Here is a 24,582-nt window from a genome sequence, read left to right as displayed (position 1 = left end):
ACTGAAGCTGTTAAATAAAGAGATGTCTGCTACTTGGGACAAAGCCTATGACAAATCTAAACAAAATGTTGAAGTGCAGAGACAGCATACTGACAATAGAAGTGTATATTCTCAAGGCTTGGTTTTCCCAGCTGTAAAATAATTGTGCGGATGGAGAAAAATTCTGTGAATATCTTGGATGGTGAGAAGAATGAATCATTCACTGTTAGATGAAGTGAAACCAAACCACTCTCTGGAAATATCAATAATGGAGCTAAAGCTTAAATATTCTGGACATATAATATGAAGGTAAGGGTCACTGGAGAACATCCTGTTGTTTGGAAAGATAGAAGACAATCAGAAATAGACCAAAGGAAGACAAGGTGGTTAGATGCTTTCAGGGATGACAAAAGATCTCAGCCTTCAAGATTTCCAAGATAGCCAATTCTGGCAAAATATTATCCAGAAGGAATCTGAAATGATTGCATGGCTTCAACTGTCCAATAATTGGGAAGAGACCAAGCTGGAGAAAGCTAGTCTTAGATTAGGAAGCAGCTTCCCAGGTTCAAATTCTGGTCTTCTCCAGACTGAACTTGAGGTGCTGCAGACTGAGTTGGGGACCTTTGGCATGCACACCAAGGGCTGTACCATGTGTGATAGTCCAGGAGACCCTGGAGAAATGCATCCCCAGCAGAATGTTATTGTTGGCATGGAAGCCTGCATTATGTGAAGTGGGGCAAAGGTTTCGCACACCTCTCTTGCATTTCTTCCTCTTTCTCTGCTTCCTGCTGTTCCACTGGAAGTGGAGGTGTTGCAACCCAACTTGACAACAGATCAGCAGAGAGCATTGAGTAATTCTTGGTGGTTTGCAAAGATTTTCAGCTATATTTTCCAGAAGTCTTCCCCTCCCCTCCCCTCCCCTCCCCTCCCCTCCCCTCCCCTCCTCTCCTCTCCTCTCCTCTCCTTTTCTTTCTTTCTTTACTTTGTTTTGGTCAACAAGTTCCACCTAGAGAATAGAAGTCTGCTATTTTTGTCCTGTGCTAAGCAGCTAATTTTGCCTGAAGTGATAATTTTAAAGTCTGTCATGGATGTAATGGACTTGTTCACAACATAAGCTCTACGGTCAAGGAAAAAAAGGAAAGAAAGAAAGAAAGAAAGAAAGAAAGAAAGAAAGAAAGAAAGAAAGGAAGAAGGCCTGCTCCATTCAGAAAATCTCCCCATTGGAAGAATTATTCTCTTTGATCTCTTCAAGGCTTATTATTTTACTCTCTAAAACATTTCTAACTTTCTGATTCTGGGTCAGGATACATTTTTCAAAAGGCAAATCTCTGAGACCCACCCACCCTTCCTTCCTTCCTTCCTTCCTTCCTTCCTTCCTTCCTTCCTTCCTTCCTTCCTTCCTTCCTTCCTTCCTTCCGCAGAATTTTCTCCATCATCCCAAAATTGTAATGACTCTGCTGAGAAACTGGCCTCGCCATCTCTTGCACTGTCAACAAGCCCCAACCTTAGAGAAGAAGCAACTGGTTGTTCTAAGGATGAGGTACTTTCCTAGGCTAAACTCTGTGGCCAAATTCTTCATCTTCCGGGTGAAAACTGGTTCTATTTCTCTGTCCATGGAAAGGGTGGGGGAATTCTGAGATATGATTTGCACAGAGACTTCACAGCCCAAATAACATTGATCAACCGCAATTGTAGTAATGGAAAATAAATTGTACCTCATTACATATTCATGAGGCTTGATTTATCATGCTAATTAGCCCCAGCATTTGCTGCACTGTGGCAGGCAGGGAGATGGAATTCACTGTTTTGTGGTGGTGCGCGTATAAATCCAGCGATCCGGCCCTGGAGATTGGCTGGTGGGAAACGAGAAGCCAAGACTTGAAGCTGTTTGGCTAGGTCAAGCCCAGCATGACTTCGGCAACAACCAAAGGCTGGACAAAGGTCAGACTGCAATATTTTTGGGAGGAAGGGAGAGAGGCTCCCTTTTTGCCCCCAACCGAAGTTCATCATGGAGTGAAGACAAAGCAGATTCTGTCTGTCTGTCTGTCTGTCTGTCTGTCTGTCTGTCTATGTCCTGGAGTCAGAACAGATGGCCACGGCATCTGACAATGAAATAAGAACGGGTTGGTAAAGCCATAAAAACTGAGGTCGCTCACATATCTTTGCCCCATTGCAAAAGAAAGAAAAGGAGCCTGGAGGAGAAAATATGTGGTAAGGAGAGTGAGCAAGTCTTGAGTACCTTTAGGGAAGGCCTATGCACTCATCCTGAACTCTGGCCTGTAATCAAAGCAATACTAATTTAGTCCACTGGGTTGCTGTAAGGATTAGAGGAGGGAAGCAGCTGTGCTTTGAACACTCAAGGAGCCGTGCGCAATGGGTAAGCACGAGACCCCTCCATTCCGCTGGAGAGATTGTCTTCAAGGCTTGGCTGGCAGCAGATGGCCAAGGAGGCAGCGTTGGGGGTCTCTAAGGCTCCTAATTCTTCCATCCCCAGATGCCAGGGCTCCTTTGCCAAGCGAGTAGCTGTGGAACGATTGGCTGACCCTGAGACTGTGCCTACAAGATCAGGGGAGCAAGATGGGGGAGGAAAGGAGAATAATCAACGTGGCTCAGTGCAGACCAGAGCAAAGCCAACAGCTGATTCTCTGGATGGAGGATCAGCCCTCCTTTAGGGAAGAAACTGGCAGGGTTCCTCTTTCCATAGCCTTTTAGACGCCCTGCGAATTTCACCCCTTTCTGGTGAAATGCAAGAAAGCGACACCCCTTTTTCTCAGGATGGCCTATAGAAAGATGGAGCTTCCTCTTTACAAATCCTGCTCTTGACCTGGAGCCTGGATCAAATCAGATTATTGCTGGAGCAACTGGGATCATCTTGTCATTTCGGGAGCTCTGGATCCATCCCTTCGAGCAACTGGGGTAATCTCTCGCCACACTGCCTGAATGGCAAGGCACATTCCCACAAGGCCTGTGGGGAGTGAGAACCACGCCCCCCCTCAAACCCCCCCCCAAGGAACAGATTTGCATGTCCTGAACCAAGACTGGCTTCTGAGGTGGCTGCATTTGAGAGCCACAAAAATTTGCAGGCACGATGCCTCCTGGAACAAAACTAACTCTTGATGAATGGTGTATAATTCTAAAAAGGGATTTGCTTGAAATATGCACGGGGGAGAGTCAGGGGGAGAATTGCAGGGATGACTTCCATCTTGCAGGAAGAGCATCGCTTTCCAAAGTGCTTCTGTCTCAGAAGACATCTCCTTTGATGGCTCAATCAAGTCCCGCTGAAGAGGCCTCCCTGGCCTTCTCTTGGCCACCTGCGAGGTGGAACTCCTTCCCCTGCTGACACAGCAGAGGTGCTGAAGAAAACCCGAGGCCGCCGTGCTGAGAAAGGAGCGTGACCAGAATGCCCGAGACAAGACAACCACCCATTCGCTTCCCCTCGCTGTCCTGAAGCTGTTGGGGAAGGAGGGGAGATTATAGAAGGGGGGGGGGTAGAAAATGAAACACCGAATAACTTTCAGGCAGCTGTCAGCAGCAACCAGAGTTCACAGCAGGATCGTGATAACTTGTTCCGACAGAAGGAAGCTGAACTCTCTACCTTGGCTGGCTGCTATGAGAAAGAGCAGAACAGCCCTGAAGGTGGGAGGGGGCCGAAAGCGGCACAAACCTCGGAAGGGCTTATGATCTGCACAGCCTAAGAAGGACAGGCCTGAGCAGGACCAGTGGAGTTGCAAGCCTTTGGTTCCTGCAAGAATTGCAGCCACTGTCAGAAGCCCTGGCTTCTCTGACTGGATGTGCAGAGTACAGTCCATGCTGCAGCTGTGGGACTCAGTCTGGGCCAGGCTGGGTGCACCTTTTTAAGGTGGCAGCAGGAGTCGAGGTCAAGAGGATGAGGCAGAGCAGAGGACTGGAAGAACCCACCAGGTCATAACTGCCCAGAGCATGCTTGACATTCCAACAGAACGCGGAAGCTGGTTCTAGACTTACCTGCCCGGGGGTTCTGCAACAGCCACCCCAATGAGTGGGCCCATTGGGAAGCGGAGATGCATCACTGCTCAGGGAACGGGCAGTTTTAAGGCACACTGCAAAAAAGAATCCTGACAACCTAACCAAAACACTGAACTTCACGGCAAGGTCCAACCAACAGCTGCTTCGGAGCTGTCCAGATGTTTTAGGAGGATGCCCCTGAGGCCTCTGCTAGCATAAACTTGGAGGCTGTTTTGCAGTGCACTCCCCATTGGAAGGGGACAGATGAAATATACCCCTGAGAGGCTAGACTACTGCATAATTTGAGCATCCCAGGGTTAGGATTCAGCTACTGCAGTTCAAACTGGTAGAACTCCGGAGCTCTACGCCCACGACCCGGTTGATGCGCCGAACGGTCCATTTACTTCCTTCCTTACTTCTGCCAAATGATGACATCATGATATAATGAGGCGGGGAACGCATCTCATGCAGGGGTGAACGATAAGCTTCGTCCAAGCCAGTTCCTGACTCCATAGCTTCTTTGAGGGATCTGAATATTTCACTGTTAATTTGAGTCCTGTCTGCTCTTTTTCACCCCATAAGATAATTACTTCTCATAATTCGTAATGGAATCTGCTTTCATAATGAATTGTGGCAAAGAGCCCATTACACAATAAATGGAGAGCGACCATGTATAATTTGGAAGATGACAAGAGTGATGATCAGGACCTCCAGAGCACCCCTGGATTCCCACCCCACCTCCTTTTGGCTCAAGGTCAGCAGCAGCATTTTGAAGGCTGCATTTCAGACTTCTGGGGGGTCGGCCTTCCTGCCCATCACAAGCTGGCCAAGCTCTGCCGTGGGCCGTGCCCTCATGCTGCAGGGCCTCCACTGGCCCCAAGCGCTAAACCCTGCCATCATCTCCTGATCAAGAGCCCACACCTCTTATGGGCCACCAGCCACATTCACTCCTTGTGTTGCATGGCCAGGAGAATGGCCCACCTCAGTTAGGTGGGCCAGGACAAAGAGGTCGGTGAGGGTGGGAAGCAAATACACTGGGATCCCCTTTCTTTCAACATGAAGTTAAATCTAAATCAACTGATTCAACGTAGCTAATAGGATGAACATGCTTCTTTATGATTTATCCTCTCTGCCATGTTAGAAATGGCAGCTCAGTGGTAAGATCTGGACTTGGGGGTTACCTCCAGGGATTTGGGGAGCCGTGGTCTTCTGTACTATTTAAGGCACCTTTCTCAGGACCCACTTCTTAGTCTGGCATTTATGGTGGGAGCCCAACTTCTTGCATTCTGTCCAGTTTAAAATAAACACTTGCATCTGGTCCTTGGCTGTCACCTTGGAACTTGACCCCAGAATATTTGGACCCCCCTGCCTGTTCTTGCCATGCTTAGCTTGGCCACAGCCACCCCTTATTCTCTGAACCTCCCCGATGTTGAGTCTATGGAGCGAGTTCAGAGGCTGGTGCTTTAGAGAGCGTGATCTGTCAGGATGGGACCTTGGGATCAACCGAGACAATCCAGGGGCAGGATTGCGGCCTGGGGGCCCCTTGGAGCAGAGGATTCTGCCTGGGTGTAAAAGGCAGAGCTGGAAAATAAAACCAGGAGCTGAGCACGTGTGGCTGCCAGAAGTCCCCTGTCTGCTTTCAAGGTTTCTCATCATGTGTATTATTTTATTTATTAATATCAGTGTTTCTCAACCTTGGCCACTTGAAGATGGGTGGACTTCAACTCTGGCTGGGGAATTCTGGGAGTTGAAGTCCACCCATCTTCAAGTGGCCAAGGTTGAGAAACACTGATTTATATCCTGCTGCAACCTGCATGGGCTCCTGGTGGTTTGCAGAAATAAAAGCTATTTAGCTTTGCTGGGCCTTGCCTTCGCAGGCCAAGGCAGAAGGTTTGACGTGTTGCCCAGTAGCACAAACCATCCCTGAGGACAGTTTCACATTCCGGCAGCTGTTCATCTCAAACCCTCTGCCGCTAATCCCTGAAAGAAGAGAAGGAGATGTCTCCTTACCTGAAAAATAGCTATCCAAGCATAGCCAATATTATCAAAATTAATAGCTCCATTGTGCGGGTTTAAGTCCCCCGGCCTGCAAACGTTGTAATATTGGTTCCAGTTTACGCAGGCGTTTCGGCTGCTGAAGTCCAGCGTGTCCACCTGTGGGTTGTAAGTGTCCACGTTTAAAGTACATTCCATCTTGTACTCCTTCCGGTTAGGGATGCTGGAACACTTCTGCATGCCGTTATCCCGGTGGGACGAACAGATGAACGGGTTCTCTTCCCCCTCTTCCGGCCGATAGTACGGATGCAGAAAAGTCAAGTTGTGTGTCCTTGAGAACGGGAAGAAGAAAACCCCACAGGTGGTTAAAACTCTGATGAGATTTCAGGCCCTGAAACATGGATTCCTGCTAGACGCAGATAAGAAATCAGAGTTCAACCAAGTGGGGAAAAAATGCACCGGTATGTGGCCTGGGTGGGGCAGGGGCGGGGGAGAAACCAGTGCATAGTGAATGCCTTTCTGAACTGGTACAAATCAACTGGGTACAAATTAATAATAATAATAATAATCAGAAGGAACAGCTGATCAGATACTCAGCTCGTGCAAGAAGATTGCACAAACTGACCATAAACAACGACATGACACAAAATGCCAACATGATTCTCTGGAACATCTGTAAAAATTGGCATGTGCCAGTAATGAAAAATTGGTGGGAACATACAGTTGAAAAAGGAGTCAAAAATGAGCAGGTTAAAATACGGTGGGATTTCCAAATACAAATGGATAAAGTCTTGGCATGTAACACACCAGATTTAACCGTGGCTGAAAAGAAGAAAGTGCGGATAATTGATGTGGCAATACCAGGCGATAGTAGAACAGAAGACGAAGAATTGGAGAAGGTCACCAAGTATCAAGACTGAAAACCGAAGTTGAAAGATTATGGCATAAACCAGCCGTGGTGGTCCCAGAGGTTATCGGCACACTGGGTGCCCTTCCAAAAAGCCTTGGATGGCACTTAGAAAATCTGCGCATGGACAACATTTCCATCTGTCAGTTACAAAAGGCCCCCCTGCTTGGATCCGCACATGAACTATGCCGATCCATTACAACATCCAAGTTTTTGGGAAGAACTCTGTTCACGTGAAGGCCAACGCCAGCTATAGAACTGGCAGCTGTGATTTCACGTTGTTGGGTAAATACTAATACTAATTGTAATACTGAAAAACAGAAAAGGCTGACTGGAAAAAAAATGGGGACTTGTTTCATAAGGATTCTTTTCTTTTGGGTTGAAATGCTCCCTTAACTCAGAGTAAGAAGATTGCACACCGTAGGACACCCTTGGGATAAATATACATGCATGACTGTGCTCTTTTTCCACACAGTTCAGTCCGAATCTATGCCTTTAGGATCCTTTGGTGGCCCAGCTCTCTATCAGCCATGGCCGTGTCACCTGAGTGGCAATCCTGAGCATCCCAGCTTTCAAAAGAAAACAAGGAAATAGGTTTCCAGCTTTGCTGAATTCACCCAGGCTTCCTGCTTTAATCTTGGCAGGAGATAGAGAAGTTTCATGCCATTATGTGGAAAGCAAGGATGGGGGTTCAGGCAAGGAAATGGATGGCTGGGTGCTTCAACAGGTGCATAGGAAAGACTAATTCACCGCAGGGCAATTATTAGCTTATGGAATTCACGGCCACAGGAGATGGCAGCCTAGGTTTGAGAGGCTGCCCATGTGTTGAAATCACGTGTTTAGCCAACCCAGTTTCTGTAAGACCAGGAGCCTTCCTTCCAGCATCTTCTTGGTCATGTTGAACTCTCCTGTACACCCCTGGCCCCCCACAATTCATCTCCGAGGAGCCAAGTTCTTTGTTTCTGGGCTGTGTGTGTGTTTTTTTTAAATCTCTCCCTTGGCAGATCTGTTCAGGAAAAGACCCCCCAGCCATTTCCAGCTCTTTGGGTTGCCAGAAGAGCCAGGAAAGAGAAATTAACAGGCACTGGAGGCTTATCTCAAATCTTTTTTTAATTGCTCTGGGATTGGGTTGGCTGCTTGGCGGAGATAGTGGCAGGTTTTAATTGCTAAGGAGTGAGTTGCTTCCTGACCTTTCCTTTGCCTTGATCTGGCTTGCCTCTGAAACTCCAGGAATCTGCAGATGTTTTGGCCACCACTTTCGCAGCCCTATAGGGAGGGACCCCTTTTCCTTAGACCTCTTTGCAGACCCCACATAGTTACATTTTCTCCTCACCCAGAGTCAGGGCATTGCCAAAGGCCATCCCGCATCTATTTTATGGTGCAATGTTTGAAAAATATTTTCCCCTTCCTGACGCCTATTCACATATCCCAGGAAGGGGATAAGTCTCCCCCCGCCCCACCAGTTCAATCCATGCCCATCCAGTTAATATGAAATAATTAAGTTCAGCATGGGGAGGCCTGTGATTGGCTGTTTTGGTTAGAGAATACTGTTTGCAAATGTACATACAGATTTATGGTATGGAGACCCATGTAGAAAAGGATGAAAGTCCTAATCAGTATCCCCACCACCACTTTAAAACAGTGTTTCTCAGCCTTGGCAACTTGAAGACATGTGGACTTCACGTCTTCAAGTTGCCAAGGCTGAGAAACACTGCTTTAGAAAATGTTCAAGAGAAAAAGTTTCATCCTTTTATCTCCTTCGTCACCTGTCATCCAAGCTGGTTTTTTTTCCTGTACTGTATATTATTCTAAAATAATATGCCATTCCTTCTGTTCCAGGTGGTTTATCTCAATAAAAGGTATGAATTATTCTCAAGGTCGGACTCAGCCCTGATTAGTCGATTAGGCCAGTCTCCCCTTGGTGGCAAATCCTCCATGCCACCTGATGATCCTATTGGCAGAAATGCTGCGTTTGGTAAGAGCAGAGCAGCCAGCGTTGGCCTCGTCCATCTCTGACTCCAGGGGCCAAAACCTACATTAAGGAATTGTTGCTGTGCTGAAGGATGCAATCAAATCAGAGAAAACCAGGCTCAGATCAATAGAACTTGAGCTCCAAATCCTGAACTGCTTAGGAGAAAAGTTTCCAGGTCTGTCTGAAGCCAATTGGAAGGCTCTTGCATCCGTTTCCAGCCTCCAGACCCCGTTGATGCTTGACCCTGCATCATTCCCAGGATTAATTGGCAGGGCTGGAAAACGTTGCTCGCACCCCAGGTCAACAGATAAGGGGGTTGGAACAAAGGAGGCTCTTATCAGCAAGCCAAGCCCAGGTCTCCTTCACTGGTGGCTTCTGTGATGCTGACACTCTTGGAGAAGAGCTAGATAAGACAGAAGCTACAGCCAGCTTCCTCACCCCCCCCCCCAGCTCCGTGGCAAGATGAGTTGCGTTCTAAGCCCCCCCCGCAACTTATTTTAAATCCTAAGGCAGAAATCCCAGAAGCATGCTTTCTCCTCCCCCTTACCAGCAAAAAGCCAACACTGACTTACAGTAGAGTAACTCTTTGCAGTCGCTTGGTGACACTCAGAACCAGCTGCCCGCCTCTACCCAACTGTAGGGTTGGCAGGGGAGGAGACAGTGAAATGATTGGCTCTGGAGAACCTACCTTTGCAAATGGGAATCTAGGAAGCACCTGTTCCTCAGCAGCCCAGCCCAGAGCTGGACACCGACGATTCCGAAGATGAAAAAGACGAAGAAACACAAGAGGAGAACGTTGCCTAACATAGGCAGAGTGTCTAGGAGCAGGGTGACAAGAATGCGCATACCTGTGGAGGAAGCAGAAAGGGGAAAAGGGGTGTCAGAGGGAGGGGTGGCTTTGACCACACTGGGACAAGGATTCAGCCAGGTGAGGCCACTTCTTCCAGACACCTCTAAGAGGCCTTCAAGGAGCCACCATGTGTCTTCGTGTATTCTGTGTGCTGGGTGGGGCCTTGGTTAGAGAATATGGACTGCGAGTGGACAGCTAAAGAGAAAACCTCCTTCAAGTCAAGCTAGCGGCTTCACAGACATGTCCAGATCGTTCTCTTGGCATGATATGGCAGTGGGTTGTCCTGGTTTTTTCCATCTCCCCATGCTAGCTTCTATCCCTGGACATTTCTGATGGACCCCCATCCAAGGTCTAGCAGGTCCAACCCAGCTTAGCTTTCTAGATCAGTTAAGGTCAGCAAGGTGCCTTGATCCACTTGCTGGACTCATGGTCAGTGTCCGGTGACTTCATAGACCCCCCCCCCTCCACCGCAGTTTTCTCTGCCTGATGTGCCATTGCCTTCTGGGATTCTTTGACAGCTCAGTCTAGCCTACAGCTTTGGACTTCCCAGATGGTTTCCCCATCAAGCACATAAAACATGGATGGCCAACCCATAGCACAGGTTCAATAACCCATAGGTATGTCTTTAAATTATTTATACGCCTGACATCTCCACACAGTGAGCAATCTTAAGGATCCATTGTATGAGATATAGAATGCAACAAAACACCTAAAGCTATTATCAAAAAGAAAATATAATAAAACTTAAACCAGTGGCCATCAGGAGTTGAACAGCTCTATCCTGAGATCAAATGACTGCAACATGAACCTGAATTGAAATAATTATTAATCAATACTGTCAGCTTCCTAGCAGATAATGGACTGATGGGGCCATGGGGATTATCTCTAGGTTCAGTCATTAGCCGAGTTGTTCAGAGGCATCTTTCACCCTGTCTTTTGGGGGTGGGTGGGTGGGGAGCAAATTGCAGGCCATCTTCAGTGAGCGTAAGACTCATCATGCAATGGTGGGAAGAAAGGAAGGTGCCTGCCGCCAAAGGCAGAATCCAATTTATACGGGGGGAAAAAAAGCTTCAGGAAACGTAGCAAATGTTAAGGCTTTGCTTGTGAATTGGGGGATCAGAAAGGATTACGTGGATAACCAATGCTATCTACGATTCATTATATCCACACGGTCCGATTGCTGTCGATCTGCTCTGTGGCTCTGGAATGGCTGACTGTCCCTTAGAGACGAGCTAAGTGCCACATCAAAGGGGATCCGAAAATGATTTCTTATATGAAAGGCAGCTGTCGGGCTGGATTCAGCCCCTGGACCTTCCAAATCAACATAGCCCTAAACTGCATCCTCAGGAACTTGAAGACATCTGTGGGGTGCTATATACTAATAATCTGCATAAAAATAAGGCCAATAACACTGATGCGAATATTAGTACTAATGACCTCTTAGATGATCAGCATACCTCAGTTTTTGCTCTCCCCTTTGTTAACTCAGAAAAAAAAAATATCTGGAGGCCTTGCAAATAAAGTAAAAAAAAATCCAATAATAAACTCAATTTAAGATGCCAGGAGGGGTTTTTTTTTTTTGCTGCTTTTACTGCCCCAGAATAAGACAGCTGAATACCCCCAACTCCAGGGCACATTCTGTAACCCCACATTTTATTCCCATAATCAAAAGTCCCCCATCTTCCTTGAACTCAACTGTTTCCCAAGAGGGACAGGACCACAATGAAAAGGCTTCTGAGGCATTCTGGCGAAAGTGTGGCATCTTCCATCTTGGGACCTACAGATGGGACTTTCTGTATGATCTCAGAGTGGAAGAAAGAGATGGAAGAAGTAACACTTAGTCACAGGAAGCAATACTTAGACTCAAGAAGGACCAATGCCATTCAAAGATATTTTGGTTTTATAGCTGCAATAATCAATATCTGAAAATGTACTGGGAATCAAACGTTTCTGAAGATTCTTCAGAAGCTATTCGAAGATCTCCCTGGGGCTCAGACATTGCATCCTCCTCAAGGTGAAGTTGATCTTCCAGGCTGAGGGATTGAGCACTTGTGAACCATCTACAATGACATGGCTTGTTCCTGACTTCCAAATCACTGCAATCCAAAATCTATACTGCCCAAAAAGAATCCCTGTGCCAGCAGCTGAGGGCCATCAGCACGGGACTAAGGAGGGGTGTCCATCCCAAAAGAGGTACACATGAGAAGTGAGCTGTTAGAAACCAGTCTTTCCTTTTGGATGACAACTGTTGGAAGTATGAGGTCCACCCTGAGTCTTAGCTGAAATCAGCAAAAGAAAGAAGAAGTGTTGAAGTGGTGCTATTTTATGGGAAACGCATGGAGAGCTTTAATATCCTGCAGAGCCAATCGATGGATTTTGCTGGTGGCAGCAAAGGCTTCTGGAGGGCTGTTTATATACTGCTAAGAGGTTTCTCAACAAAGTGCTCTCCCTTTGTGAATCTGGATGGACCAGCTCTTTCTAGCTTACTCGGGGGGCCCAACCCCAGGATTGCTTCTCTTTTAAGGACCAAGGTGGGCATTGCATCCCGTCACCCTCTGAGCTTCCTGCCATTCCTTCTGCTGGGCAGTGCTCAAGACTTATCTCCTATGCCTTCCTCTTCGCTCCCAGCCACACTCTTCCCACATGACCCCAGACTTTCATGCAAAAGATTGCCACATTCTACGAATTTGCCAGTCCGTTCCTTCTCAGATGGATCCATCAGTGGACTTGCAATTAAATAGGCCTCGAGGTTGGTGTGTGCTGATGAGACTTGTTTTCCCTAAGTCAGTGCCCTTGGAGATATTTTCTTTCTTTCTTTATTATTCCAATTTCTATCACCGCCCATCTCCCCCTGAAAATGGGGACTCTGGGCGGTTTACAAGAAAATTAACCATTTATAATCCAGCATATCTGGATTATGACCTCCAGCAGCCACAACAGCTGTACTGGTTGGAGATGATGGGAGAAGCAGTCCAACCCAGCTGGTGGGTACCTTTTTGGGGAAGAGGGTTTGATGTTTCATGGCCTAACTCACTCATTCTACATCTAGTGTCCTTAAGAAAACCGTGTGTGGAATAGTCATAAAATAGAATTAAGGATGAGGAAAGATGATGTGTCAAGGGGGCCATTTCCCCCTGCAACCACACAAACTAGAGGACTTTTTCCCCAGTTGTTTCCAAGAACAATTCTCAGCAGAAGTCCTCAGCTGCAAGATCATTGTTTCTTTCATTTCTTTACCCTCATAAACCTTCTATGCAAATGCATTGTTGATATCAAACACAGCCTAAGGGGACTGATGGTGGCCCCAGGGTGGCTGTTTTGAACAGATAACGCTCACCATTTCTTTTGGCAATGGAGAACATGTTGCTCCTTCACAGGGCTTCTAGTCCAAACAGATCACCTCTATCAGAATCTACCTTCTTCTGAATCTGGCTTTCTACATGCAGGGAGAAATTGCTGACTTATAAATGAAAGCATCAGATAGATCCCTGGAGACTGAAAATAAAACACGCAGATACTGTTGAAAGGCTCAGGGATCTGAGCTGGGAAATATGATGAGAGACACAGTCTCAGATGGTTCAAAAGAGTAGATGGGCTCCTGAGAGGAGATGTCCATTCTTCTCACAGTCTTAATATCTTGCTGGCCTGTTCAGATGGCTGTTGCTATCAGTCCCTGTTCCAGCCCTTGGCACAGACGGAGGTGTCTAGATTTCTGGGTTCATTGTTTCAAGGGCTGGGTAGCAAGGATGGACTGTTCCGCAGCTGGCATCTCAGGTGCCTGCTTCCTCCTTCCCCCAGGGTGTGAGTTGACTCTCACTACGAGAGAGAAACTGTGGTGACCCCTGCAGGGAATATCAAGTGCCAGGATGCCAGTCTGTGGAGATGATGGAGCGGTTCAACCACTTCCACAAGTGGGAGGCTAACAATAGAGTTGGGCATGACTGGCCTTCCAAAACTGTAGGCAGCAGGCAGCGAAAGGCGATGGATAATTTCTTGGGAGTTTCCAATAGAAGAGAACCAGCCATCAGTACGTCGAGATAAACCACATTGACACACCATTCAAAAGAGACAATAAAAAAGCTATGGAGGAAACACAAAGTGCAGAACACGTCCTCTCCAGCAGCCAACACTCAGATAAGCAGGGATTAACACCAGACAAGCAATCAAGCGGAGAACAGAACCCTAATCAAGGAACCACCAAGGAGGAAACCACACCCCCACCAACACTGGCAGGGCGAGCTGCTCGACAGAAACAGGGAGCAAGCCCCACACTCATAGCACAGAAGATGTTCCCTAGCTGGGTCATGAAATGTCCGCAAGCAAACAATCATGCTCAGAGAGCACTAAGGACTCCGGGAGGGAGGAATGCTCCAACGAATTCTCAAGGCCAGGATTTCCTCTTGCTGCCCCTCCTGCGACTTGGCTTCTCATCAGTAAATAAGTGCCAGAAGCCTGCACTCTACCCAGAAGAATTTCATCCAAATGTTCTTTTCCTTTGGAAGAAACACCAGGATCCAACTGGCTTTCATCAAATCGAATCAGAACTGGTAAAGAGGGAAGGCAGGAAGACTCCTCTGCCTGGCCCATCTCCCATCATCAAGGCAGTCTGGGAAGACGGCCGTACCCAGCAACGCCAGCCAGCTCAAAAGCTTTTCAAACAATGGAAGAGAACGTCAGCACCATTTTCTGGTAAGTACCTAACATGTTTCTCTTCAGGTACATCAGCTCTCGGCAAAATAGGATTTTTGATGGAAAGCAATAAAAGAACTCGTGTATTAGCATATCAGCTAAGAATCACTCTGTGCCAAGTGGGCACAACCAGGAAATGAATTCGACTGGTTGGCTTATCTTCCAAATTGGATTGAAAAGAAAAACAGCTGGAAGGGGCTTAAGGCTCTCTTGAAGCTGTCTGAGCAGGCTTGGTCTGGCCTCGCAGCTGAAGTGCCACCGAACGCTTCTTTGCAGAACCAGAAACTGAGTCGGCAACATTCTTGGGAAATCAGGAATGGGAAAAGAAAGGGGACCCCTTTGGGGAGATCCTGGCTGATTTCATCAGCAGTCATTCCAAGTTCAACCAGACTGTGCCACTTGAGCAGAACCCTGTGGATTCCAGATAATGCAGAAACAGAGATCTGGAGCCTTGCTGCCAGCATCTTCAGGGAGGGACCAGGAGGACCGTGATCAGTGGGAGAGGCAAGAGGACTAGAAGGTTTCTCGACCGGCTGCTTCTACTCATTGCTCAGGAGCCAACCTCCAGCAATGACAAAGTTGGGGTTTTGCTGGCCTTTTCTCCCTGGCTGTTTCCCCCAGTGGCCTTCTTTGATGCCTTGTGGTCAGCAACCCTGGGGAAGGCCAGAGACTGCAAGTAAGAAGTTGTCTCTGCTTGTACAGTCCACTGTGGGCCACGTGTGATCATGAGCCATTCCTGCTGTACAGCAGTATGTTTTTGGAGCAGGGATGCCGTGGAGCATTGACTTGGCAGGCTGATCAACTTCTGTCTGTGGAATGGGGGATGAGTCACTTCGTCTGGAAATGCCATGGACCAGCCTAGTGTCTGCACTTCCAATGGGTTGGGAGATGTCAAGGACCCCAGCTGCTGGAGCCGCACAGCCAGGGAGAGTAGGAATAGATGGCCTTCCCCAGGCCAAGTGGCCTACATTCATTTTGTCTTTTTGACATTAATAGTTTTATTAGCTTTCCAGAGTAATCCATTAAGACAGAAACAAACATGAAGATGGCCAAGAAAATCACACTCCTCAAGGTCTCTGTCCCTGGCATTGAGACAAAGAATGAAGACTTGTGTTTGGAAGGAAGGAAGGAAGGAAGGAAGGAAGGAAGGAAGGAAGGAAGGAAGGAAGGATTTGCATGTGACATTCAGGGGATCTGCAACAATAAATCTACAAAGAGGCTTAAAAGACCAAATGTCACCCTATATTTACCAGAATCAATCAATTCTTCTCTCATTTAGAAGAATCAGCCACCCACTTCTTAGCAAGTTGCTCTACAAAATGTCTTATTCATTGCTCAAGCCATTATTGTTGAGATAGGCAATATTTAGCCCTTCAAATGTACTGGACAACACATCTCAAAGCCCTAAGCCAGCATGGCCAATGGCCAAGGGTTATGGGGTCTGTAGTCTAAAAGGTACCAGGTTGATGCAAAGGATTAACAGGACTGACTAGATTGGAGGAGCCAGACTGGCATGCAGACTGTTCCCCTGGCTTCTTCACTGGATTGTTCTGAGCTTAAAATGGAGGGGGGGCACTTATGCTGCCTTGAGGTTTTTTGGGAGGGGCATTATGAATGAAATGAATACCTTCAAACCAATATATTCCCTCTCCTGGGCTGTGGGCTAACCCCCCACATTGCAGCTAAGACAGGCCCTGGATTTTGGAGGCCCACCTGGCCTGGATTTCACAGGACTGTCGCACAGTGAAGCTCCACCAGCTAGCCCCCCTGTATACAAGAACGGGCCCACAAGATCCAGCTCTCCCCATGCATTTGCCCCACCGGGAAGCCCACGCACAAAAAAGGGCAAAAGAGTTCAGACTTACTTGGCACCCTGTTAATGGCTCGTAAAGGCCTGAGAACCCGGACGGTACGGATGGCTGATAAGCTGACATTATGTCCATCCAAAGAATATTCCATCATGCTGGGAGACAAAGAAGGAAAGAAATGGTGAGAAAGAAGACAGGATTCGCCCCTCTTTTTGGAGCTGGTTGAAAAACACAGGCTGGGTGCAGTCAAACCCTAACAAAGTTTCTTACATCTGCCCTATTTTTCATCAGCCTTCGGGATGGCAAAAAGCTTTTGACCACGAGGGTTAGAGTCGCAGATGTCCTTCTCGGCATCTACCCCTTCTCAGAGGAATTGATCCTCAGCTCAAAATTAGTGGAAACAGCCAGCAAAGATGGTTATTATAGAGTTTTTGGAGGGGTGAATCCACCCCCAGTTTTCCAAAAGAGAGTTGAGATGTTTTCACTGTCGACATTTGAATTGGCTTTTCTTCCAGAAAGGCCAGGAAGAAAACTTTAAGTGACTGGATCTGATTTTATCAGCCTCTTAGCTCTACGGTTATTTCTCTCTCCCCATCTCCCTTCTTGCCTCTTTTTCTTCTTCCCATTACAGATTACCACTTCAGAGCCTTGCTATGTTTGTCAGAATGATATTGCCATCTAATGCTTGTCACTTTTGAAGGTCATGTTGTATTCCTGACTGGATTTTTTTTTTCTTGATGTAATCTTTTCTTTTAATGCATCCTGCTTTATATACAAACAAATGGAAAACTGTGCCTACATGTACAGAAATCAAATATTCTCTGGCAAAAACAGAACATCTGGGAGATTTTTCAAAGCTTAAACATCTCTAGGTCAAACCTTCCCATTTCTGCATGCAGTTTTTCAGCACTCTTGAAACCCATCCGTTTGGGTTCACTGAGTGGTCACCATCCCCAAAAACGTGGGAGCTAATGGGCCACCCAGCAAACACCCATGTCCCGCTGCTGGTTTGTGTGAACCCACCGGCAGCCAAAGCTCAGGCACGTGAGCTGAGCACCTTTTCCTAAGAGTTTAGTGTCTCTTGTCTAAAGCCATTGTGCAAATACAGGAGAATCTTGGGAGGCTGTTTGTGTCATGAGCACTGACGGTGAGCAGGAGGGGGCCCCTATCCAGGGGGGAAAACGCATGCGTAGTAGTGAGGAGTTGAGCAGCCATTCAAAGAGACACAGATCAGACCCGCCTTGACTTTTGGGGTTTATCCGTCTGGTTTTTTCCCACGCGTCTTCAGTTTGGTAGGACTTTCTGTCTAATGTGGCAGTAATAAACACTAGAGACCTATTCCTTGTCTCAGTGTGGTTCCTGGCTGTTAGGACAGTTTGGCTGCTTATCATCCTCATTTATCAGGCAGCAAAGTTGTTCCTGCTGCATAAATGGGAGTTGTGATGTATTGCCAAACACTTTGCCACTGGGAGACATATTTATTTGTGCGTGTTGCAAGAACTCTCCAGCAAGCCCAGGAAAGATATGCTGTGGATGAGGAAGGAAATTTGTAACAATGGCAGCAGGTTCACAGCAGTTCAGGTGCCGTGATGTCACAGAAGGCAGGGCCAATAGCAGGGGATCTGGCCTGCCATTGGCTGAACTCAGTGGGTCTCCAAGAGGGATCTGGAACAGAAGTGGGTGAAAAGACCAGGAAAGAAGACCAAGCTGAACAGCCCCCACTTTGATTCTTTCCAACCCAAGGAGATGCTGCAAAGGAAGGGGGTAAAGGGGGCTGGATCCTGCCAGCCTGTCTGCCATCAGCAGGATAACTCTGGAAACTGAACGATGGGACTAAATCTGGCATGGGGGGAGAGTTTGAAAATGGGCTGGATTTGACCTGGGGTTGTGGAGGAGAAAATTCTAGGAAAAAATCCTGCGTCGCATCCTAAGGGAAGGGGCTGTTGGAAGCAGCTCAGGAAATGGATGACTGCTCCATTCTAGGCCCCGCCCTCTTCCTCTTGGTCACATGACCCAGATCCCAGTACATGCAGCCCACCTGGCATTTCCCCATGCATGTGCCCAGCCACACACACACACACACACACACACATGGATGCAATACAGGGAAAACAGAAACAGAGGTGCAACATGTTAACTTCATTGCACAGAAGAAAATACAGATACTCTGATGGCCACTGTTGGCCAAGAGGTTGGAAAGCATCCCTCTGCATGTTTTCCCAACTTGTCCCCCTCCCCGCCCCCCGAAATACCTTGTTTTACAAAACCAGTGGTGTGGATCCTTTCCTACCTCTACAATCTGGCACTTTTTCACGCTTCCTTTCAGGAAAAAAAAAAATTGGGAGCAGCAACAGGAAGCTGGGACTGTTAAACACATTCCCCACCCCTGCCCCCAGCCCACACCGACTGAAGTTTGGCCTTTAGCAACTGCAGCAGCCAACCAAGGAGTGCGTTGTCTACTGACCCAGCAATGACAATGAAGAAGTCAAGGCGATTCCAGGTGTCTCCTAGATAACATTTGTGCCCAAAGATCCCCAGGGCGATCATCTTGATAACCATCTCCACAGCAAAGAAGGCGAAGATGAAGTGGTCAAACGCCTGGATGGGAAACAAGAACGCCACACACAGAGAGAAGGAAGAGCGTTAGTTCCACTCAAGGCGTGCCTTGTCCAGACCACTAGCGAAGAGCTTTGCGTAGAGAGGCAGAGAGGTGGCGCCTTGAGGGAGGAAGAGCATTTTGCACAAGTTCAACACCGAGTGAAATTTCAGAAGTTGGGCTTTTGGCAGCTGATATTTGGAAAGGAGGCCTTTCCCCCCCCAAAAAAGTTTGTTTTGGGATGGGAAGAGGGGAAAAAAGACAAGAAAACATTGAACCTCTTCCTTTATGTCATTGCAAGAATTAGTTGTGTTCACTTCCTGTTGGGAAAGGAAGGTGGATCAACAGGTTCCTCCAGGGGGGCATCCTCTCCCCTCTCCTTTTGGCAAAACATACGCCTTGTTGCTTGAACACCAAGCCAAGCCCACTAACATGATAATGCCGCTGTTTTCCTCCAGTTCCTTTATCTAATCAGCTAAACCCCACCCCACCCATAACGGCACAGACAAGCTAAGGCCCAAGGAACAGCTCCAGAGTACTTCCCAAACTTTTTCCATCATTACCCAAAACCCTTATCAGAAAGTCCTTTTTACCCAATGTAGGTGAAACACTTTAAGCCAATTTAAATGTCCCTGTCGTGATTGGGTTGGTGTGTCGTTACCCAAAGAAACACCACTTTTACCCAATTTTGGGTAATTTACCCAGGGTTGGGAAGTACTGATCTAATGGAAGCTGAATGAAGAAGACTTTCATTCGCTTTAGCCAGGAGAGGTGGATTGGGGTTTTCTTTAAAGGATCTGCTGGATGTTGGTAGAACTCCTTCATGGCATTAACTACTACTTAGAACCTCAGTGCTTTGACTGAGTTGTCTACCTGCCCTAATCCTCACCCTCCCTTTCACCCTCAGGGTCTTAAACCTTGAAGAACACTCCCTAGGGCATATCCTACCTGGAGACTTGTCAAGATTCAGGAGAAATTGGCATTACTGGCTGAAGTCCAACCCATAAGCTTCAAGATGCTGAGGTCCAAGTCCACATGAATGAAGTGATGTGTCTCTCTTACCTCCAAGATTGTGCACCTTTCTGTTTTGCATCTGACATCCTGACATGGCTGGAACATCCCAAGGGTGACACAGTTCAAGAGGATGACCAGCATGCTGACGTGCTCGAACCAGGTGGGAAGGCAGAGTTAAGGAAAACCTGAGACGGTGGTGCTTCTATGGCACACAGCCTACCTCCCTGGTCTTAGAAACACCCATGACAATCAGGGCACCAGAATTGTAATGATTTTTTTTACAAAGCTGCCATGTCTCTACCCTCTTCTAATATCTACAGCCAGCTTACAAAGACAAGTATTAAAACATCCTTAAAAACAACTTGAAAAATATACAAGAGGTAAAACACAGGCTAAGACCATGGTTTCCTTGCATTTCTGAAAAAGCAAGTGTCATGAAGAGTTGACATTCCCTTGAGACTTGGGGAACCAATTTGCCAAGTCCAGAGACTTTCAATGGCCAGGAAGGGCTGTAAATCCTCTTTTATAAGGACCAGGAAGAAAAGCAGAGAACCACAGTGAGAAGGAGAAGGTAGTGTTGCAAACACACATTTGAACCCAGAGCAGGACAGGGAGAGGAGAATTGGTTTGCATTGCCAGCCAATGGTGGGCATAACGTCTCCTTTGGGTCAAGCAGAGCCCCCCAGGTCTGGGACTGGCTAGATCCTCATGGGCTTAACTGACTCCCTAACTTTCTATTCCTTTCCATGGCTGTGTTTTTAATTGGCTGTCACAACCCCAACTCTTCTCTGTGACACTCAGGAGGCCAGGGGACGGATGACTGCCAGATGTTGTGGAGAACAACGCCTCATGTGCCTGACTATGGACCACGTTGGTTGGAGCAGGTGGAAGATGCAGTCCCAGACTTCTGAAGAGCATTGGGTTTTTCTATCCTGGTTGTAGCTATTTGACCAGTGTGATCAATTTAATCTAAATTAACAGGCCAGGATCAGACAGTGTTTTACTGATTGTTAGATGGTTTTTCTTTCATTCTTTAAATGAATGTTTTAATTCTTGGAGAGTGTGTGTGTATGTATATGTATATGTATATGTATATGTATATGTATATGTATATGTATATGTATATGTATATGTATATGTATATGTATATATTTGTTGGTTTCATTATTATGATTTTATTTAAGGCTGTTCTTGTTTTCTTGCAAGCTTCTTTGAGTTCCTCTGGGATGAAGAGTCGTAGAGAAGTAAAATAAACGTTACGTGGCCCTCTGTCTGCCTGCCTAGATATTGGGCAGAGAAGAACAGGACTTACAGTTTATATTGGTGAAAAATGTCTGTAGTCTAAGAAGTGAGTATAAAATAAACGGGTAGAAAAGGATAACAGAGAGAAACAGAAAAGGAGGACAGAGATTTTATATAATTTAAAATCATTTTTTCCCCTCCAGGTTGCCTTCAGTTTAGAACTCTCTAGAAAGTAGACACTCAGCAATAAAAATGTAACAAGAAGCATTAAAGAAACAAAAATAACCAGTGCTAAAATAGCATAAAAATAGTCATTTAAAAATAAATGCTATAAAACAAAGGCCAGCAACCTAAAGCGTATTCAGAAACAACCTCTGGCCACAGCTTGCCTGCCACTTCTGAATGTGTTGGACCTCAACGTGTAGGTTGGTTGGGGAGGATGGGAGTTGCAGTACAACACATCCAGAGGGCACCAGGCTTGAGAAAGCTAACCTGACCTGGCTTGGGGTCATGTAGTGTCACGTACGGGGCAGAATCGCACCTTCAGTGACGCAAGGGTGGGGTTGCCAGCCTTCTTCCACCTGACCGATGACCGATGGTAGGAAAACGTGGCTTGCTAAAGTTCTCCATACACCAGCAGAGGCCAATGGCTTTCTTCCAAAAATGATGCAGCTGTTTGGGAGGATTGGGGGAACATCTCCAAGATGGCTTGAGGCCGATGCTGTTCCTGAAAGGGTTGAGATTAGCAGCTGTAGGAAAAAAGGCTGGAAACGCTGAAAGGCTTTCAAAAGGGGCTTGGAACTGGATGAAGGAGGCCCAGCCTCGATTCACGCTTGCTAATTTGTGAATGGAGGGATGGGGTTTGTGCTGGAAGTTGAACCACTTTTGTGAACGGTCCACTTTTCCATTATTCAAATAATCTGAGTACAAAAAGCTGGGCTATTTGCTAAGTGCTGGAAACCGCAGGGAAGGAAATGAGGAAAAATGACTTAAAGCGGGATTCCCATCAGGCAGGCTGCATTTAATTATGCAACAGTGCTGGTTAAGGAAGACTTTTTCAAAAAGAAGAAATTGGATGAATTAAAAGTCATTTTAAGTGGCAAGGGACATGCAGGCACACCAAAATACAACAAAAATAAGGGCCGCATTTCTTATGAGGAGTGCATTTTTCGATAAAAGCCGCAATGTTTTGAGCACCACTGCCAGTGAAATGTTTTTTCAAGGGAACAAATCTTGCAAAAACATACCCTTTTGCACTTTCAAAGCGGACTTTTTGCAGGATCCTCTTTATCTTTCACTTAAATCCCAATCTTCTCCACATCAGGGGGCCATAATATGAATAAAAAAACCCACAAACAAACCTGAGGCGTGAAAGGAACCATGGAGACTGAGCATAAACAGATTTTTTTCAACTCTAAAACTGCTTGGGCAAAGAAAAGGGTTTTAACTTGATGTCAAAATGAGAGCAAGGCCAGCTTCTCTGGTAGATGTGTGTTGGGGGACCAGCAGGAAAAGCCTCTTTTTCCATGTTTCTGCACAAAAAGGATGCCCCCATCCTCCCAAAAGAGAACCTCCTTTGAAGATTTGAAGCAGATCCACATCTACTTTTTGCTCACTCTGGATCAAGACAAACCAGAACCCACAGTACAGTTCAGGAGGAAGCTATCAGCATCATGGACAAGTGGTTGTCTAAGAAATGTTGATAGGGCCTGAGAACTTCCCATCTCCTCTCCTGCACTGAGCTTCTCCTTGTGGGGATCAGTGGTGTCCCAAAGCTTCAACGTTCTTCTCATGCTTGGATGAGATGTTTGACCCATTGAGAAAACAGTGTGGAGTGAAGCTGCTGTTGCTCCAAGATCATGCTTCACCTTCTTTTGGACTCAGATGGACTAAAAGGTCAGGCCTACCTTGAAAGAAAATGAGGACATCCCTAGAATTCTGTGCTTCTTGGAAACCAAGAACACGTTACTGGTTAGATGTGTTCTCATAAATGTCTCAATAGTTGGCTATAAGTGGTTGACTGGTTTGAACCTTGACTCACCTTCTAGCTGAATGTGCAGTAAAACTTGATACAAAACTCAAGAGGAGTTGGGGGGCATAGCCACCCCTCTCTCCCCCAGCTGCAGGACTCTATCTTGAGAAAGTCAAAGGGGTTGGAGACAGATGTTCAGAGAACTGTGCAAAAACTTTTCATATTTTTTCCCATCAGGACTAGATTTGGGTCTATGAACTGGTGCTCACAGCCTGCCCAGTCATGTATGATTTGGCTAGGCTTAGTGTGTTTTGCAAACTTAGTTACTTAGGGTTTAGTCAATAAAACATGATTAAACAGATTGTAGCTTAGCACAAGATATGAATCCAATCCCTTCTGGGAAATAAGATGCTGTCTGTATCACTGCTTCCCAGAAAAAGTATTTCTAATCTTGCAAGGGGAAATATTTCACACTGCAAACAAAAAATAAATCTATAACTTTTGCACACCTACTTGCCATAAAAATAAATGCAAACAGAAAGTAGGTTGCAAATGGAGAGGCCCAGAAGAATGGCTTCTAACAAGGAAGGCCGATCTATCTGATTTACAATCACATTCCTACTGTCTGCTAAAGGAAGAGAAGGAGGGGGGAAAGATGCCAGCCCCACAAATCCTGCACTGTGTATGTGTTTCTACACTGGAGGCAGGCAGCAGATAATCCTGACTGAGAGGTTGTGTCCCATTTCCAACTGGGTAAATAAGCCGTTTTCTCCCCAGCCACGCATAGAAGATTTATTGCCACCCACGCCCATCAGAACCTGCGGACTTCTTTCCCAATTCCGCTAACTACTGGCATGCCACCAAGGGGTCACCCTGGAGCAATTAAATGGGGAGGGCTGAAGAGGTGGCTTGTTGGGAATTAGGCTCCACATCTTGGTTTAGCTTGGCCCTGTAAACTGGCAAGAACTGGAGAAGCCGAGGAGCTGCCTCTGGAGATGCCAGCTGTTTTGCGTTGCATCTGGAGATGGGGAGTAGAGGCGCTACCCACAGCCAGGTTCTTTCCAGTGTATAGGAGCACCTGGAAATGGAGTAGCACTTTATGAACCTTGCAATTCTCAATTATGGGGGGCAGATTTTCATGCAATGTTGGGAGAAAACTTTGCAAGAATGAAAGGAGCTCAAGAGTGGTCTAAAGACTGCAGAGATGGTGAGCACCCCTTCCGTGGATGGCAGAGAGTTCTCTCTCACAGAACAAGGGGTTGGACTAGATGGTCTTAAGAGACCCTTGCAAGTCTGGGATTCTGTGGCGTAGCCTTCCTTTTCCTAGACCTGCATATAAGCTGTATCTTCTTCTGCTTTTCTTCAGAGCACTTAAGGCAACCATTTTCAAACTTCTATCTATCCTCTCTCTCATCTGTCATCTGTCATCTGTCTATCATCTATCATCTCTCTCTTTCTCTCTCTCTCCTCTATTTATCATCTATCTCTATCCATTTAGCTATCTCTCTACTTCTATCTCTATCATCTATCTATCTTCCTTCCTACAAAAGGCCTATTTGTCATTTATCTCTCTC

General features: G+C 46.6%; 1 protein-coding gene across 1 annotated transcript in view; it reads right to left on the bottom strand.

The window, feature by feature from the left end:
- CACNA1H (calcium voltage-gated channel subunit alpha1 H) overlaps positions 1–19,949 on the bottom strand; it is an 83,965-nt gene extending 64,016 nt beyond the window's left edge. The window contains exons 1-5 of the mRNA XM_063315006.1: positions 19,843–19,949; positions 18,649–18,782; positions 16,242–16,339; positions 9,526–9,685; positions 5,974–6,289 (exon numbers count right to left, since the gene is read on the bottom strand). Coding sequence (XP_063171076.1) covers positions 5,974–6,289; positions 9,526–9,685; positions 16,242–16,339; positions 18,649–18,782; positions 19,843–19,935 — 801 coding nt within the window. The 5' untranslated portion in view covers positions 19,936–19,949. The remainder of the gene's footprint in view (positions 1–5,973; positions 6,290–9,525; positions 9,686–16,241; positions 16,340–18,648; positions 18,783–19,842) is intronic.
- Positions 19,950–24,582: the final 4,633 nt, after the last annotated feature.

Source organism: Candoia aspera, chromosome 14 (genome assembly GCF_035149785.1).
Source record: "Candoia aspera isolate rCanAsp1 chromosome 14, rCanAsp1.hap2, whole genome shotgun sequence".
NCBI classification, from domain to species: Eukaryota; Metazoa; Chordata; class Lepidosauria; order Squamata; family Boidae; genus Candoia; species Candoia aspera.
This window is presented reverse-complemented; position numbering and strand designations above follow the sequence as displayed.